We start from the raw sequence: 19,333 nt of genomic DNA on the forward strand, positions 1-19,333 counted from the left end.
ACTTTCGAAAATGCTTATTTTTGTATTTTTCATTTTATAAATCCCTTAAAACTTGAAATCTATCAAGTTTTGAGAAAAATTACAGAAAATCTTTTTTGTTTAAGATGACCCAAAAATGCTAAAACCATATTTTCGGGAGAAAAAAGGTGATGTTTTGGTTTTATTAAAAAACTGTTAAAAACAATTTCTGCCTAAAAATTTCGCACTGCACCCTTCTGATTTGTTTACCGAATTGGAACCATCAGACAGGTGGTGTTAACTCCGGACCCCGGAAGTATCATAGGTTTTCGAAACGGACCCTCAGGAAATATAATTGGTGACCCCTGTTCTAGATCATAATCATTCTTTCAATGAAGAGTTTCTTCATTGAAGAAAATAAAGGCCTTAAGCTATCTTTTTTAGAATCTATGGAAATTAATAAACTGAAAAATACAGATATAATTCTGAATGACCAACTCGAGACAAACAGCTCCCCACTCCTCAACCTCTTCAGTTAGAGACTTAAAAAGGCAAACACATTGTAAATTATATCACTTGAGAAAGGCACTCTGCCGAAACAGCTGTAGTCACATAGTTGTAATAAATTTTGCGGAAGTATAGAAAACAAGAAGAAAGAAGCCTGTGAGATGTGGTCGTATCGTAGAATGCTCAGAATATCTTGGGTTCAACGCATTTCAAACAGAGAAGTCTTAAACAGAGTAGGTCAAGGCGAAGGTGACTTAATGAAGATGATAAAAAAGAGAAAACTTGAATATCTGGGGCATATAATGAGAGGTAGCAGATACAGGATGCTGCAGTTAATACTCAATGGAAAGATCGACGGAAAAAGAGGAATTGGTCGAAAGAAATATTCATGGCTCCGAAACCTTCGTCAATGGACTGGCTTATCAGCAGATCAATTGTTACATGCCGCACAAGATCGAGAACGATATCGGCAAATTGTTATGGAAGCTACCCACGCCTAAAAATTTGGGCACGGTACTTAAAGAAAAGATAGAAAACAAACGTTTTCTGTGTTTTATTGTTAGATTTATAACAATTTTTTAACATGCTAAGTTAGGCTGTCAATATATGTTGTGTACACATGGTCACATGGTCCTTCGAGTCGGATTCGTAATCTCGTTAGCTCATAAGTTCGTAAGTATGAAAGCATATGAAGGATTTTGAGAGTTAATGCTGGTTTGTAACACTTTTACCTCGTCATTTTGAGAAAAACACTGGTGTGAAATTGTAATAAGTTTTGTAGAAGTATTTAAAACAAAAGTTTTCAGTGTTTTATAGCTAGATACAAATATGTATTTATAGAACAAGACTATATTCATCTACTATACCTGTAGGTTTAATATCAACTTGAACTGTGGACGGCAAGAAACTTAAACTCGTGAAATTGGAATGCCTTCTTCCCGAACTTTCCATCTGACCAAAATTTGTAGATCCGTGTTCGGATTCCACACTCTGCAGTGAGGTGCGCTGTCTTATAAGCATCCCGTGTCCTTGTCCGTCAGTTTCAGAATCTAGTTTTTTGTCTTCTTTCACGAAAGTGACGTAACTGTCTGTCTTGGAGCGCTGGTGTTTGGGACGCCGGTCTGAATATCTGACTTTACGCTTTTCTGGTAGTTCTGAGTTGATAGGCATCAAATCAGTGGGGACGCTAGGTATATCATCACTGCTTTCTGATGAGTTTTTTCTATGTACTTCAGCTTTTAAATCTAAAAAATCGAAGGTTATTGCTATAAAATGTGCTTATAGCAAAATATGTTGAATGGGTCGAAATAATTTTAAAAAATCACAATCCTTTAGTTTTATGTGGTCTGTCTGTCCGTCCGATGAATAGTGCAGACAAAACTACAAATAGATATAGTCCAGAAAAATAAGGTTTTTGTCGGAACACTTGAGCAGCCAGGTTGCAAATGAGTTTTTTGGGTACTATACACCTAACACATTAAAAATACAAAAATGCCCGTCACAGTTCGGACGAGAATCTTAGTTATTAACAAATAAGTGTAAAAAATTGCAGTTTTTTCGTTTAAATAGCTACAGGTAAGAATAGGGTAAATAAATATCTTACTAAATACTCTATAGAGTATTCATATTTTAGTAGATGAGCAAAGGTTCAAAATGGCACTTTTCGAAATTTTGGTATATATAATCATTTGTTGCTTCGCTAATTGCAAAATAAGACTAAAACTTTGAAAATAAAAAATTTGCTGTAACTTTTACGAAAATGAACTTAAGACTTTGATATTTCATGAAAAGTTTAGACAACCAGTACGTATCATGTACAAAAAATTTCAAGACGATTCGTCAATTAGTTTACATTTTATTCAATTTGTTTATCGCAAAGAGCTTTTTTGCAATGTTATTGTTCAGAAAATAGCAATTATGTGGAAACCACATAAAAGAAGAACACTTGTATTCTCATATTATTTTAAAAAATTTATAAAAAGTCATTTTTATCATCCCGAAAAAATTTTACTAAAGTAGAGTCATTTTTGGCCTAAAAACAATTTGAATAGCTTTGTTAATATTGACTATAGAGTAAATCTACTTTGGGATTTCAAAAGTTGGTATTTTTACACGAATTTTCAAAAAAACTTTTTGCCTTGGTTAATTGCGGTCAAAGATATCCGTTTTTATTATTTAATTCACAGTTACTTCTATATACATAAAATTCTCATATAACAGTATTAGTTATCATACTCCTCCGAAATGGCTTGACCGATTTGACTCCCATGACAAGAATAGGTTTTAATCTATTTTTCATACCCATAAATTATAAGAAGGTTGTCCCCATGACATTTATTTTTTAATTTTTTTTGACAAAATTATCTACCTTAATTTTGTATGGTGTAGAATTAAAAAATACATACAACCCTTAATTTTCACTCTTCTATCACCAACTCCTATTTTTTAATAGCCATCTATACAGGGTGTAACAAAAATACAGGGCATAAATTAAATCACATATTCTGGGATCAAAAATAGTTCTATTGAGCTTAACTTACCTTAGTACAAATATGCATACAAAAAAGTTATAGCCCTTTGAAGTTACAAAATGAAAATGGATTTTTCCGATATATCGAAAACTATTACAGATTTTTTAATGAAAATGGACATGTGGTATTCTTATGGCAGGAACATCTTAAGAAATTATAGTGAAATTTGTGAACCTCATAAAAATTTTATGGGGGTTTTGTTCCATTGAACCCCCCCAAACTTTTGCGTACGTTCCAATTAAATTATTATTGTGGCACCATTAGCTAAACACAATATTTTTAAAACTTTTTTTCCTCTTAGTACTTTTTCGAAAAGCTAGTTTTTATCGAGATATTTTGAATATTTGTCAAATCCACCACATATTTGTATACTGACAAGAGACCTGGTAGTAATATGAAAATTTATTTATAAATTACAGTTTGAGATATATTTTGAACTATATTAGAAAAGAAGCCATATCTCGATAAGAGGTGTCTTAACGAAAAAAGACTAAGAGGCAAAAAAGTTTTAAAAGCATTGTGTTTAACTAATGTTACCGCAATAATAGTTTAATTGGAACGTACACAAACATTTGGGGGACTTAAAGGCACAAAACCCCCATAAAATTTTTATGTAAATATATTAAAAAAGAAGCCGCAACTCGATTAAAACTGGTTTATCAAAAAAATAGTAGGAGGCAAAAAAGTTTTAAAGACATTGTGTTTAACTAATGGTACCACAACAATAATTTAATTGTAGCGTACATAAAAGTTTGGGGGGGGGTTTAAGGGAACAAAACCCCCATAAATTTTTTATGGGGTGCACAAATTTTACTATAATTTCTTTTTAGGATGTTCCTGTCATAAGAATGCCACATGGCCATTTTCGATAAAAAATCTATAATAGTTTTCGATATATTGGAAAAAATCAATTTTCATTTTGTAACTTCAAAGGGCTATAACTTTTTTTGTAGGCATATTTGTACTAAGGTAAGTTAGGTTCATCGAACTATTTTTGGTCCCAGAATATGTGGTTTAATTTATGACCTGTATTTTTGTTACACCCTGTATATTTGCATCTATAAAATTTTCCTGTCACTGTGTTAGTTGCAGTACTCCTCCGGGACCGCTTGACCGATTTTTATGAAATTATAATGTATATTCGGTAGGCCTTAGAATCGGTCGTAATCTATTTTTCATATCACTGAGTGATAAGGGGGTTCCCCCAAACATTTTATAGTGTTAGGTGGGGATATGTGTACATAACGTACTCTACAAGACTACGAGTACATACAAATTAAAAAAATTATGATCACAATCCATCAACAAGCTCCGGAGATATTAATCGCAGCATTTGTTTGAAGAATCAATTTCATTTTTTGAGTGCACGGATTTTAATAATTCCCCTCTACCGACCACGAATCGATTCCGTTAGGACGTCATTTTTAAAGCTTTATTAACCACTTTGTTGAAGTTTAAAGTTTACTCAAACTTTTACACATAACCTATATACCTTGAACTTGAAAGTGGCGCTAGTAAGGTTGCTTAATTGTTATAAACAAAGTAGCTATGAATTAAATAAAAAAAGTGGCTAACTTTGACTGTAATTAACCTAGGCACCTTTTTTGAAAGTTTGTGTAAAAATACCAGCTTTTCAAATCCCAAAGTAGTTTTAGTCTGAAATCAACATTAACAAAGTTATTCAAATTGTTTATAAGCCAAAAATGATTTAGAAATTTAGTAAAATGTTTTCGGAATGACAAGAATGACTTTTTAATGATTTTTTTATATACTTTGAAAACATAACTATTCTTCTTTCACGCAGTTTCAACAGAATTGATATATCATTATTATTTTATGAACAATAACATTCCAAAAAAAAACTCTGGGATAAACAAATTGAATAAAATTTAAACTAATTGACGAATCGTCTTAAATTTTTTTGTGTATTATATGGACTGTTTGACTCAACTTTTCGTGTAATATGAAATTCTTAAGGTCATTTTCGCAAAAGTTATAGCAAATTTTTTATTTTCGAAATTTTAGTTTTATTTTAAAAATTCTGAAGCAACAATGATCGGCCCAAAATTCATAAACTGCCATTTTAAACTTTTGCTCATCTTCTAAAAGAAGGATACTATAAATAAGATATTATTACCCTATTTTTACCTTTGGCGATTTAAACGAAAAAAACTGCCATTTTTGACAGTTATTTGTTAATAACTAAAATTCTCGTCCGAACTGTGACGGTCATTTTTGTATTTATAATGTATTAGGTGTATAGTAGCCAAAAAACCCATTTGCAACCTGGCTGCTCAAGTGTCCCGAACATGGTATATTTTTACCTTATTTCCCTGGAGTAATACAGAAGAACTAATGAAGAGTCCGGATTCAGTAGTATAAGTTATGTTTATCAACAATTTATATTATCTAAAAAGAGCAAGGTTTCATGAACGAGCAATGAAATACAAGAACCTGAAATGAAAAATAAGAACGAAAGTTATAAGACTACAAAAGGACGACAAACACCAGAGGAAAATCAAAACATGCTAGACATCTCCGTCAATAAACAGATAGAATATGATGTAGAAAACATAAGAACGAAGATAGAAAACATGAAAGACATAAAGCATAAAGTAAAAATAGTCAACGATAGAAAAGAGTAGAGAAAAGAGTATAGTATAGGGAAAGTATAGTATAGTATAGAGAAAAGAGTAGTATAACAATTAAAAATAGACTGCTTTACCACATATACATAGAGGACTTTCAATTTAAAACAGATATTACTTAAGTATGAGAAATATAGAAGCCTTTGAGATATGGTTTTTTCGAAGGATGCTGAAGATTTCTTGGACAGAGCATATGACCAACAACGAGTTGCTGAGAAGATTGGGGACTGAGAGAGAACTCCTATTGTAAAAACAGAAAAACCAGTTATCTAGGACTCATAACGGAAGGGAAAGTGGAAGGAAAAGAGGTCCAGGAAGAAGAAAATGCTTCAGGCTGAAGAATGTAAGAGACTAGACAGGCATGGACACACATTCGATACTATGAACAGCTCAAGATAGAGAGCAATAATTTTCTGTAGTGATAGCCCACCTTCAGTAATGAAGAAGGCACCTTAAGAAGAAGATTGCTTACATCAAAGGTACTAGTAATAATCTTACCTATGGTACTAGTAGGCTTACAGGCTCCTTCGGTGTATTCTAATTGATGGAAATCAGACTCTAGGCTTTCAGCATCAGTACTATGCAATGGACCAAATTCTAGATCATGCAGGTGGGTTAGTTTTGTTCCTGTTCTATTAGTCTGGCCGGATGATTTGCTTGGTATTATCTGCAACTCTATACCTTCTTCCTCCCTAGATAGAGATGCAATTTATTAGAAGTTTTTGGAACGATCAACATTTAAAGCAATTTTAGGGAACGTTATGACAAACAGTAATTAATATTTAAGCAAAAATTATTTAGAATTAAAAATAATAACAAAAATGAGTTTAATTACGAGAACAAATTTATTAATGATTATAACTGTATATCAGTTGCTATCAATAGTTAACAGAATATCTGTTTATTTATATTATCTGAACATGTTATGTTAATATTGTAATGTTGGTCCAGAGACCCACAGACTATAGCCATATATGAGAGAAAGAACCCTTTTGATGCCTTGTATAATGAAATTTATAAGAAAGGTGTCCAATATCAAACATTCATTATTCATATTCGAAAATGAACAGTAAGTATATTTTTATCACCCCGTATATGACATGAACCAATTTGTTATTATATAATTACATGTACGGGTCTCTAATTTAGTTCACGAATTGTAAACTGTAAACAATAATTCGGGCAATTGCATTATTTGATGATCAAATATACTTCTTTGTTCTCAATATTTGTAAATAAACTCAGCGCGTGGCTTGACACCAATACTAAGTGCCACCGCTGAGAAAGTATACTCATTTTAGAATCATTCTCAAGAATCAACTCAAGCCGTCAAGATGTAACTTCAAACAGAGTCTTCATCAGTCTTCAACTAAACGCGTACCTGTAACCAGTCAGTGTTCAAAAGGTACATTATACATTATACAAAAGGATAAAAGGGAAACAACAGTTTTTGATATCTTACTTAATGGTATTCCAAAAGAAAAACGGAATATTAATGGCAAAAAAGCATAAATAATTTGTGAAAACTTATGAAGGCTTGATTAGAAAAAAGAAAAATCATATTAGTCCCGATACCATAACTAAATACAGTTGAGTCCGCGAATCTTTACCCGTGCGTCATCATTTAAAGCATACGAAATAAGTCGGAAATCGATTTCACGCAACAACAACTGACAGAAAGTGGCTACTGTTCCGATTACGGGTTTTATTATAAAATTTGACGTTATCAAATATATAGAATGTCAAATGCAAGTTTTGCTTCAAAATTTTTGTGCAGAATTAGAGCTACATTTGAAGTAGCTTAATAAATTCTTTTATTATTATTGATTATTAAATAAATAAACAATTTATATAAAAATTCAATAACATATTTTATTTTTGTTATTTTATTCACTTTGACGGAAATCTAAACACAATAATTTCTTTACTGTGCGAATGACGTTAGCTTTTAAATATTAATTGCCAAAATATAATTATTTACCTTAAAATTTCAAAGCCTAATATAAAATTAGTTGTAAAAACAACTGTTTGTGTAATATAAAGAAACTTCAAAACGCAAAAATTCGACAAAAACCGCAAAAAATTCAACTGACTGACAGCCACAAAATTAATCAAAGCAGAAACGTCAAACAAATTGTGCTTAAAATATGAAAACATACCGAATCGTCTTTTTTTGTACCTATCTCTTTTCAATGCACTGATGGTCTCTTTTCTAGATGGTTCATAAAAATAACATGTGTTTTTACTTAATAACAAACGGCAGCTGGTTTGTCATGAGTTTCATGCGTGGAAGAGAATGATGCTAGATAAAAAGTATGTGTTTTATCTCGCCAGGTATTAATGACGCACGGGTAAAGACTCGCGGACTCAACTGTATGTAATAGAAAAAGGGTGGTTTATGACGCCTTGCACAATGAAATTCAGAAAAACGGAATAATGATGGTAAAAAAAAGAATAAATGATTTGTGAAAACTTGTGATGACATGTTTTGCTACAAAAATTATACACAGGGTGTCTGCGTAACTTGGAACCATATGGGAAACTTTTTTAATATCAATTTTACGAAAAAAAGTCATTCTTTATAAAGTGCTCTGCATAGTCTAAAACCTAAGATGCAATCATCAGATATCAAATTTTGTCAACAGTATACGAGGTATGTCAAAAAATATGAATTTCGCTCAAGAGCAAACTACCTTTAAATTTCAAAATATCAAAAAATTTTATTATGAAAAGTTATTTGTAATTAATAACCATATTCAAATATGCAATAACAGCCTTCTACTTGAAAAAAAAAATCTGAAATTTTCCTAAATTACCGATTCCGAACATCATTTTTATTTATTAGACATGTAATAACTCTTTTATTAATAATTTTAGGAAAAAAAGTTATTCTTCATAAAAATATGTGCGTGGTCTAAACCTCAAGATGCAACCATAAGTTATCCAAGTTTGTTAATTTTATACGAGGTGTGTCAAATAATATGAATTTAGAAAGAATTTAGAAAGAGTTCTTGGATAACTTGGATAACTGATGGTTGCATCTTGAGGTTTAGACCACGCACAGATTTTTATGAATAATTTTTTTTCCTAAAATTATTAATAAAAGAGTTATTACATGCCTAATAAATAAAAATCATGTTCGGAATCGGTAATTTAGGAAAATTTCAGAATTTTTTTTTTCAGGTAGAAGTCTGTTATTGCATATTTGAATATGGTTATTAATTACAAATAACTTTTCATAATAAAATTTTTTGATATTTTGAAATATAAAGGTAGTTTGCTCTTGAGCGAAATTCATATTTTTTGACATACCTCGTATACTGTTGACAAAATTTGATATCTGATGATTGCATCTTAGGTTTTAGACTATGCAGAGCACTTTATAAAGAATGACATTTTTTCGTAAAATTGATATTAAAAAAGTTTCCCATATGGTTCCAAGTTACTCAGACACCCTGTATATAAGTTCCTAGACACAAAGAGATAGCAGCCATATAATATAGAAACATTTCTTGTACAATTAAATTCAGAAAAAAGAAATAATATTAAAAAAGGATACAGAATTTGTGAAGACCTGGAGGATAAAACATATTAGCCTCCCAGAGAACAATAGACCCAAAACTATATAATACACAAAGAGCAGTTTTTTGGTATTGCATACGAAATTTAAAAAAACAATGATGATGGCAAAGAAAAATGAATTGTTTTTAAATAGTTGTTGAAGACTTTATACTTGTTAGAAACATCATATTATTTCTAAACATCAACAGACTACAGCCACATAATAGTTAAAACAATTTTTAATGTTTATCATAATTAAATTCAGAAATTCGGAAAACTACATTAAGTAAAAGGGATAAAGAATTTGTGAAAATTTGGTAGCAAAATCATTATATTATTAGTCTCTAGAGCAGTGGTGGGCAAACTTTTTTAATGGGAGGCCACAAAGTTAAAGTAATTTTATAGGAGGACCAGAATTATAGAAAAAATGCATTTTGTGTTAAAGTTATATGTATAATATCCATGTCAATGGACCCTCAGCGGGCCGGGTTAAATACTTTCGCGGGCCGGAGTTGGCCCGCGGGCCTTACTTTGCCCATCACTGCTCTAGAGACTACAAAACCATAGCCAGGTAATGTATAAAAGAGTTTTTGATATCACACTGATTTCTGATTGCACAATAGAATTGAGGAAAAGCAGAATAGGAAATATACAAGTCCAATATGGTGGAAGTACTTAAACAATAATTATAATACAATATTTATTCTACATCTTTTGGATTTGGGAGATGTCTTTAAAACCAGTCATTTTTTTCACTTGCTTTTTTATTTTTCACACTAGAGAAACACCAATGACATTTATTGTCATTTAGAATGAAGCATTCACAATAGTGCATCTAACAAATTTTATGACCTCACAAAACAAAAGTAACAATTACTTAAAATGTCATCGAAAAATGAATGTTAAATCAAAAATACATAGTATGGGAACACTAGTAAACCAGAATATCAGAAGATAAATAAGAAAACAGTAAAATTATATCAATTATACAGAGACAAGGAGACTGAACAACCAAAATGATCATGTAAAGCCATTGATGAATCAATACAAAGGCTGTGATAAAGGTTTAAAAAATTAACTGAGGCAGATTTTAAAACAAAATGAGGTTATATTATACATTTTACTATTTGGTTATTAAACTCATAATAATAAAAACATTTCAAGTAACTTAAGAACAAAAATTATTTAGATGTCACTTACTTTTTTAAGTCTTGGGGCACATCCTCAACTTCTTCCTGTATACATTCTTTGGTATCATACATATGATGCAGGCCATAGTTAACTAATTTCAATATTGTTAGACCCACTGTTACAGATCCACAATAAAAATACCAAACAGTCCATGATGGTGGAAAATACTACAAAAGACAATCAGCTACTTAATTGATGGATTCAACTGTCACTTGATAGAAATTCATTTTATCTAACAATAAAACACTGAAAACTTATATTTTCAAAACTACCATAAAATTTATTATAACTTAATCTCACTATAGATGTTTCGCCAAAGTGCTTTTCTCGAGTAATTTATTTTACCATGTCTACATTTTAAAGTCTAACTGAATAGGTTGAGAAGTGGGGAGCTGTTTACCTCAAATTGGTCATTCAGGATGATATCTGTATTTTTTAATTTATTAATTTCCATAAATTCTAATAAAGATAGCTTAAGACCTTTATTTTGAATATGAAGAATTGATTCAAAAATAATGATTATGCTCTAGAACAAGTTTTAAACCTTTTGAGTCATGTACCTATCACAAAATCCTTTTAATTATTTTTGGTACCACATAACTGAAATAATAACTATTTAGATGGGAAATAAGCCACAATTAAATTGAAAAAAATAGAAGATTCGTTCCTTCAAAAATCTTCTAGTTAAAATACAAAGAGGGATATGGTAGGTAAGAAGAGTTTGTTTTTTTTGCTACATGCTAAAATCAGTGTATTTAACTTGAAATAACAGAGAAACTGTTGATTTTAGGTGTATAATGATACTAATAACTTTTGTAGTGCTTGAAAAGACCTTTAAAATGAATAATACTAAATGTCGATTTCATTCAAACTAAGCGAGATATTCTGCAAAAAAGTTGATGACTAATGTATTTTAAGAAGAAATGAGAAGTATATTTCACCCCTCATCCATCAGAATTTAAATACTTACATTGTTTTCCTTCCACAATATTTTTTATTATAGTGTTATTTTTCTATGTTCAAAAAGTTGGACTGGATTAAAATGAATGGTTTTTGAAAAAAAAAGATCAAATTACAGAGCGCATTTTTAAATTTTCTTAAAAATCTTTCTTTTTCTCCATGTAACTCCAAAAAGATAAGAGATACGAAAAAAGATACCACACAAAAATGTAGGGCTTTTTCAGATAAAAATTTCCTTTTTATTTTTCATTACTGTATCTCTTATCATTTTCAAGTTACATGGAGAAAAAGGCTGGTTTTTAAGAAAATTTAAAAATACGCTCTATAATTTGATCTTTTTTTTTAAAACTATTCATTTTAAACCTGTCCAACGTTTTGAACATAGAAATAACACTATAATAAAAGGTATTGTGGAAGGAAAATGATGCATTTACATTTTGGTGGATGGGGGTTAAAATTACTTCTCATTTTTTCTTAAAATACATTAGTTATCAATTTTGTTTGCAGCATATCTCGCTTAGTTTTAATGTAATGGACCTTTAATATAGCTCATTTTAAGGGGCTATCCTAGTGTAAAAGTACGAAATTCATATATTTTTTTTGGGAATTTCTAAAATAAAAAGTACTCTGCCAATTGTTTTGAAAATTTGCATGAGCATTTATTATAAAAAGAAGTACATGTAAAACAATTTTCATAAAAAAATATTGAAAATTAAACGATTTATGCGCCATCTACTGGCACCGTGAAAATAAAAACATGGCCCCACTGCTGCAGTGATTGGGACTAATAGAGATCCTGAAACATAAAATTTCAAAGTGGTTATTGAAATTTAAGTTATTTCCTATACCATCAACTAGGATTTTTGAAAAATATTAAAATTTTGAAAAATGAAGAAGTGTTGAAATTTTTTTTTAATTAGCTAAAATATTTTCAGTTTCAAAAACCGCCAAATTGACATTTTTTATCTGATCAAAAACCCTTAGTTGATGGTATAGAAAATAACTTGTATTTCAATTATAACTTTTAAATTTTATGTTTCAGGGTCTCTATTAGTCCCAATCACTGCAGCAATGGAGCTATGTTTTTATTTTCACTGTGCCATTAGATGGCGCATAAATCGTTTAATTTTTAATATTTTTTTATGAAAATTGTTTTACATGTATTTCTTTTTATAGTAAATGTTCACGCAAATTTTCAAAATAATTGATACAGTACTTTTTATTTTAAAAAGTCCTAAAAAAGTATATGAATTTCTAACTTTTACACTAGGATAGCCCCTTAAAGGTATTTTCAAGCAGTACAAAAGGTATTAGTAGCATTATACACCTAAAATCGACTGTTTCTCTGTTATTTCAAGTTGAATACACCAATTTGAGAATGTACCAAAAAACAAACTATTTTCACCTACCATATCTCTTTTTGTATTATAACTAGAAGATTTATGAAGGCAAGAGTCTCTTAATTCTTTTATAACCTACGAAAAAGTTTCATATAGTTTTTTTAGTTAGATGCATAGTTTTTAAGGTATTCGCAAAAAACCGTTCGAAAAGGTATTATCGATGGCTTAGTGTGAAAACCTCGTATCTCATTAAATTACAATTTTACAGGAGAGGCAAAAAACTGATTTTCTGCATAATATAACCTAAAAACAAAAATTACCATTACATAATAGGGATGTTCACTAATTTTTAAATATAATTAAATTCAATAGATTACAAGGTATATAAAAACGTAACAATCATAAAACTGTTTAAAAATGTATATTTTTTAAGATAAATGAGTTCATAATGTTGATTTTCTTGGAGGCTAGAAAAACGGTACCCTGCAGCGAGGCTACGGTCTGTGACGTCAGCAGTCGTAACGTCTTTGATCGACGACTAGTTTTGTATACTTATTTACTCAGTGTATTTGAATGTGCGCAGTTTTTTACGTATTTAATTATTAAAAATAAAGCCAAATAAGTGGTGTTTTGTTCCTGGGTGTGTAAATACATCAAAAAACAGTTCTGACAAGATTTTTATTACCGTTCCAGCCAATTTAAAACAGAAAAAGAAATGGTTTGTTGCAGCTAGAACTTAAAATAACTAACTTAAAGAACTAGCTTAATAAAATAAACATTATAGAAGTTTTCCAGAGACTTTCGGCCCTTGGTAATAATGTAATTGTTCTTTCTGCATTTACATTTTTCAAAAATACTTATTAGTTTTCTCAGGATTCGAAAAAAATGAATAATTTAAATAGCATTGGACCAACATTTTGCACCTACCCCCTTAAAGAGTAAATGAAAAAGTTTCGGGACCTCAAATTTGTATTCCTTAAACTGGGATATTCCTAAAAACGGGATTCTAATAATACATACAGTAAAAGTAAACCTTGAAATAACTACATGTGGATGTAGGTATGACTTTATATTATTTTAATAAAATAATTAATAATTTAGTGAAAAGATTGGTTGAAATGAAAATGTATAATACCCAAGTTCAAAAATATTTTTTACCTTGGAACAGTTGTCAACTCGAAATACGAAACAACCAAAATAAGATCTAGAGTTGAAAAGGACATAGCAACCTTTAACAACATGCTACATAATATCTCTCCCACTAAAAATGCGGCTGCTAAAATGTTATTATTTCCGGTTTTGTTATATGGCGCAGAGGCCTGGACAATAATGGAAACATTAATGAAAAAGCTAGAGGCATTCGAGATGTGGGTGTACCCACGTATCCTCAAAATATCCTGGGCGACCCACACCAACGTACAGGTATTGCGTCGAATGGGAAAACAAAAAGAAATCTCTTTTACAATTAAGAAACGAAATCTTAAATATTTCGGTCATATCATGAGGCATGATAAATATCGTATACTCCAACTGATAACGCAAGGTAAAATAGAGAGCAAACGTGGATCCGGAAGAAAAGACACTCATGACTTAAAAACTTACGCCAATGATTTGGACAAAAATCGATCGAGTTATTCAGAAACGCCTCAAATGAAATTAAAATTGCCATAATGATAGCCAACGTCCACAACGGACAAGGCACATGAAGAAGAATAAAAATATTTTTAATACACCTAACCAAGGTAAAGTAAAAACCAGCCAATGTATGTATACAATATGCATGCGTACAATGCATGCATACAACTTTCTCTATTTTTTTTTGTGGAGTATTAAGCATTTATTTTTTTAGCTTAAAGAAGACATGGAAAATTATATGGAATATACACTCAGTAAAGCTGTGGTAGATTTATTTTTTTACTAGATGCCAATAAATCATACACCATTGTTACATCTACACTACAGTCGGTAGTTTATACGAATCGGCTTTCTGAAAACCTTCTTCCATTTTATTTGTTTATTTTTGTAAAACCCAAAATATGTCCTTACAAACAGTCTATCCACTTTAAACTAAACAAATTCACTATAAAACTCCACTTTAACCCTGAAAAAACAAGAAGAGAACAAAATAAAATGACCTGAAACGTGAAACAGGTAAACAGTAACACTATGAGAATGGCGCGCGCTTGGGGTATGCAACTAGTGACGTCAGGCCAATAAAGAAGCGTTCTTGAAATTTAAAATAATGCTAGATTTCTAATAAAGATTTTTTATAGAAATGCTTTTTCAATTTTGTTGAAATTTTGGACAATTATTCCTAGGGTGTTTCTTAATCGTTTTACATGTTTGAAATGACTTTTTAATTTTTTGTGAACATCCCTATTTTAATTCGAGCACATTGAGACAAATATCTGATATTGGCCTAGAGCTAAAAGTGTTAAATGTTGCTATTAGATTGGAAATACAAATATTAACTATGAAAAACACGTAAATATCCTTGCAGTATATAGAGCCTTTGCCCAAGTAACTATGATAACCTCGTATATCTTGATATACGTGTTTTTCATCTTAAATGAGGTTGTGTTTATTATTATTTACGAGGTTTTCATTTTTCATAGCTTAATGCACACCTCCAAATACTAGGTTGATACAGTACAAATCTTTTGATTTAAGCTTCATAAAATGTTTCTGTATGCAGGACTACCTTTTACTGTTCACAAAAAACATTTCTCTAAGTCGAATCTCTGAAACAAATACTCCAAATTAAGTACCAAAGTCTTGGTTATAAATATACGTGGTATTCACACTAAATCAAGAGAGCAATTGATATACGTGGTTTCTTTTTTCGGCTGTAGAAAATAGTCTAGTGTATTTGGATTTTTTCTAACAGCTGTAAATCGTGAGAGACAAGGTTTTCAAACTAAAACAACCAAAATGTCATTTTCGAAAAAAAATGAGATACGAGGTTTTCACACTAAGCCATCGTTATGTTTCAATCAAAATGGCTAATTTTCAACCACGAATATCTCAAAAAGTATTGAGTTTTCAAAAAAAACTTATAGAGCAGTTTTTGCTTAGAATTAGGTTCTCTAGCGAATTCCGTGGTAATTTTAACCAAAAAATTGTTTACCCCTAAGGAGGGGTGGGAACCACCCCCAAGATAAAAGCACACATCGGCATAGGGTAGACTTTGAATTAGGAGATAAGTAGAGGCTAGGCCCAAAATTTCATTAAAATCCATGCAGTAGGATAGAATTGGGAGGTAATATCTTATTCTTGCTCCCACTGACTGACGTACAGTGCAGATACACATATAATACATCACTTGGGAAAGGCACTCTGTGGAAACACCCGTAGTGGCATTAACTTATAATAAATTTTGTGAAAGTATTGAACACAAAGTTTTCAGTGCTTTAGTGTTAGACTAATCAGCTGTTGACTGTCGGATTCATTTAATAAATTTCATAGACTGTTTATAGATAAATAAATGAGTTATCAAGTTATGAATCACAAATTAATTAACATGTAGACTTACCACATAGATACAAAAGGGGACACACAAGAGATATAACCAAACATACAAATGAAAAGTGTTACAGAAGACATCCTGGTGTGGGTCATAAAACCATCCACCAGTCAGCGAGGCCCATACTCCTTGTCTAAGAATCTCCAACGTTTGCGATCCCATTTGGGTTTCTTCTATCATTTTAAAATTAATAACTGCGTAATGTTCATTTTTGCTACATTTGCTCTATACCTTACACTAATCTACAATACTTTCTCCAAAATGGATCCATAACAACGATTACTTCCCAGGTTATCACAGTTGGTTGATATGAAGCATACTACCATTATTTATTTAACAATTGTCACTCTTTCTTACTGCAAAATTTAGTAGATAAGAAATTACAACAAATTCACTAGTATTTTTTGGAAACATACACCTTTGACAACTGATATGAATATAGAGGTCGAGAACTATCGATAATGCTCTCGATTTTTCGGATTATCTGCATCATCTATCGATAGTGCCAGTAAATGAAATGAACAAAAATGTTAAATGTATACCTATAATGTGTAAATAAAATATGTAACTCTTGTTTGCAATATTGCAATACTGGTCTTTTAAAACTGTTTATTTGAATGTGTTGTTTTTTCTAGATAAAAACAAGAGCAATATTTGTTCAAGTACAATCAGTAGCGTACTGATAGATCAGCGTGCCCTTGTTGCAGTTGGGATGCGGGCCCCCGCCCTATAAAAACACACATTGTATATTAAAAGCTTTTAATAAATATTAAATATAAATCATCATATATTTATAAAAACTCAAGCTAATTTAAAACAGTAAATTAATATTAATCCTATCGTTTTTCATACTGACATAATTGATCACTTTACTCCAGCCGTTCTTATAAATAATGAAAATCAAAAATTTTCTACATCTAAATCTCCAATCATAATTAAAAACCTTGATATCGAAAAACTAAAACAGCTTTTAAAAAATGAATATTAGAATGCAAATTACATCAACAAAATATATTCTCAAATTGCATATATTTACATTGCCTATGTATTTATAAATAAGTTAAATAATTACATACAAACCTCTAGGCAGATAAAACGCTTAAATAAAAAAATAGCAAAAATAAAACCTTGGATAACTGTGGGGTTTATAACTAATCAAACGACGAGATTTTCTTAAAAAAATTAATAAAGCAACTTTTGCCAACACTTAAATGGATAGGCGCAAATTTGGGCTCCAATGTATTTTAAAGGAATTCATTTTTTTTCGAATCCTGAGAAAACTAATAAGAATTTTTAAAAAAATTAAACGCAGAATGAAAGATTACGTTATTGCCGAGGGCCGAAAGCCCTGAAAACTTCTATAATGTTTATTTTAAAAAGTTACAGAGGTGAAAAAAAAAGAGAAAATTTAGTGTGATTTTTAATTTCAAATATGTCATTCAAAAGAAATTTTTTATTTATTCTAAGGGACTTTCGGTCCTCGGTAATAATATAGTCTTTCATTTTCCGTTTAAATTTTTCAAAAACATTTATTAGTTTTTTCAGGATTCTAAATAAATGGACACCATGTCTGTGGTGATATTTTCCAAATCAAACATTCGCTATCTTTGTCGTACAACGCACTCAGTTGAACAGAATGTGGTGACAAACAAGGTTATACTAAATATTTGACACTGATACGGCTTTAGGAATATTTTGAGTTGTCGTGAAATTAATAAAAAGTTATTTATTGTTTATTATTTATGGAAGATCCCAAGCAGAGAATACACCAGGATATATTCTGTGATCCAAGTATTTTGTTGTCAAAGATGTTCAAAATTTATCTAAGCGTTTCATAGTAACAAATATATTATTAAAAAAATCACTTTTACTCTTTTCTCGATTATTAGTTTTTATTGTATAGTATATAAATTATTGTAACCACTGAATACTTAGTTAGTGAAAGAATTATGATATTAATTAACTTAATTAATAATTTAAGCGGCAATACAAGGGATACAAGTAATAACGGTTATCCAAGAACATTCAAAAGCCATCTCTAAGTTAATGATAACAATGTCATTGTCAACCAATGTTTACGTCTCCATACCAGTGAGAATTTTCTACACGCAATTTGCTGTGTAAAGAAAGAAAAAGTAGGGATATTTCTAAAATATTTGCGCCTTCTGGCGCCTATGCTGTTAATGTTGATTACAAAAACTATAGAAATAAGCTTTTGTTAAAAAAAACAAAACGACTTATATCAAAATAAAATCCATGAAGCTACAAAAAATGTGGAATGCTATAAATAATATCTGTGGTCGGAAGCAAACGTCTAAAACATTGAACATTATATCAATGATCAGAGTAAAGTTTAAATAAATATTGGTATTATAATTATTTTACTATCAAGGTATTCAAATCCAAAGTGGTTACCGTATAACGTCGGGCGTGAGTTTATTGTCTTGGGATTATTTTTATAACAGTCAATTTTCAAATTTTTACAATTTGCTAGTTTACAACTAATCCATGAAACGTGCTGATATAAATATAAGTTTTTGAGTTAGAAGGTATTTACAGGCGGTAATTCTTTACATGTGTTAAAACCACGGCTTCGGTTTTAGCAGGTAGCTAGTAAAACAAGTACAGAACCTTACAAAAGTTTTCAATGTGTCTATTAATAAATTTTGTTTTCAATTTTTTTGACAAATAGGTATTCTTCGTTTTTATTTACATATAAGTACCTACACAAAAATAAAAATTTATTAAGAAGTTACATTTCCTATTGTGTACTTGTGTAGTGTAAAATGTCCTCATCAAATTAGAAAAAAGCCACAGAATAAGGAACAAGTTGTTTCTTATGTTGTTTCCAAGTTGTTTCCTTGTTTCCTATTCTGTGAAAAAGCTAAGAGCGCGTTAGAGCGGGCCCCTGGAGGCCCAGGCCCTGATTCTACGGAACCCGCAGAACCATGCTCAGTACGCCACTGAGTACACTATCGATGATTTTCGATTTTAAAATAGTTCTCTGATTTTCATTCGTGTTCTGTGATAACAATTTCTTGGTCTCTTTTCAAATATACTTGGCAACCAAGAACAAGGCAATATTTTCTTTATATTTAAACAACGGATGAACTC

General features: G+C 30.6%; 1 protein-coding gene across 1 annotated transcript in view; it reads right to left on the reverse strand.

Annotated features, from left to right (window-relative positions):
- LOC114328959 (pecanex-like protein 1) overlaps positions 1-16,638 on the reverse strand; it is a 109,992-nt gene extending 93,354 nt beyond the window's left edge. Inside the window, exons 1-4 of the mRNA XM_050651575.1 lie at positions 16,229-16,638; positions 10,406-10,563; positions 6,143-6,336; positions 1,332-1,709 (exon numbers count right to left, since the gene is read on the reverse strand). Of these exons, the coding sequence (XP_050507532.1) occupies positions 1,332-1,709; positions 6,143-6,336; positions 10,406-10,563; positions 16,229-16,399 (901 nt within the window). The 5' untranslated portion in view covers positions 16,400-16,638. The remainder of the gene's footprint in view (positions 1-1,331; positions 1,710-6,142; positions 6,337-10,405; positions 10,564-16,228) is intronic.
- Between the last annotated feature and the right edge of the window lie 2,695 nt (positions 16,639-19,333).

The sequence above is a fragment of the Diabrotica virgifera genome, chromosome 1 (genome assembly GCF_917563875.1).
Source record: "Diabrotica virgifera virgifera chromosome 1, PGI_DIABVI_V3a".
Lineage (NCBI taxonomy): Eukaryota > Metazoa > Arthropoda > Insecta > Coleoptera > Chrysomelidae > Diabrotica > Diabrotica virgifera.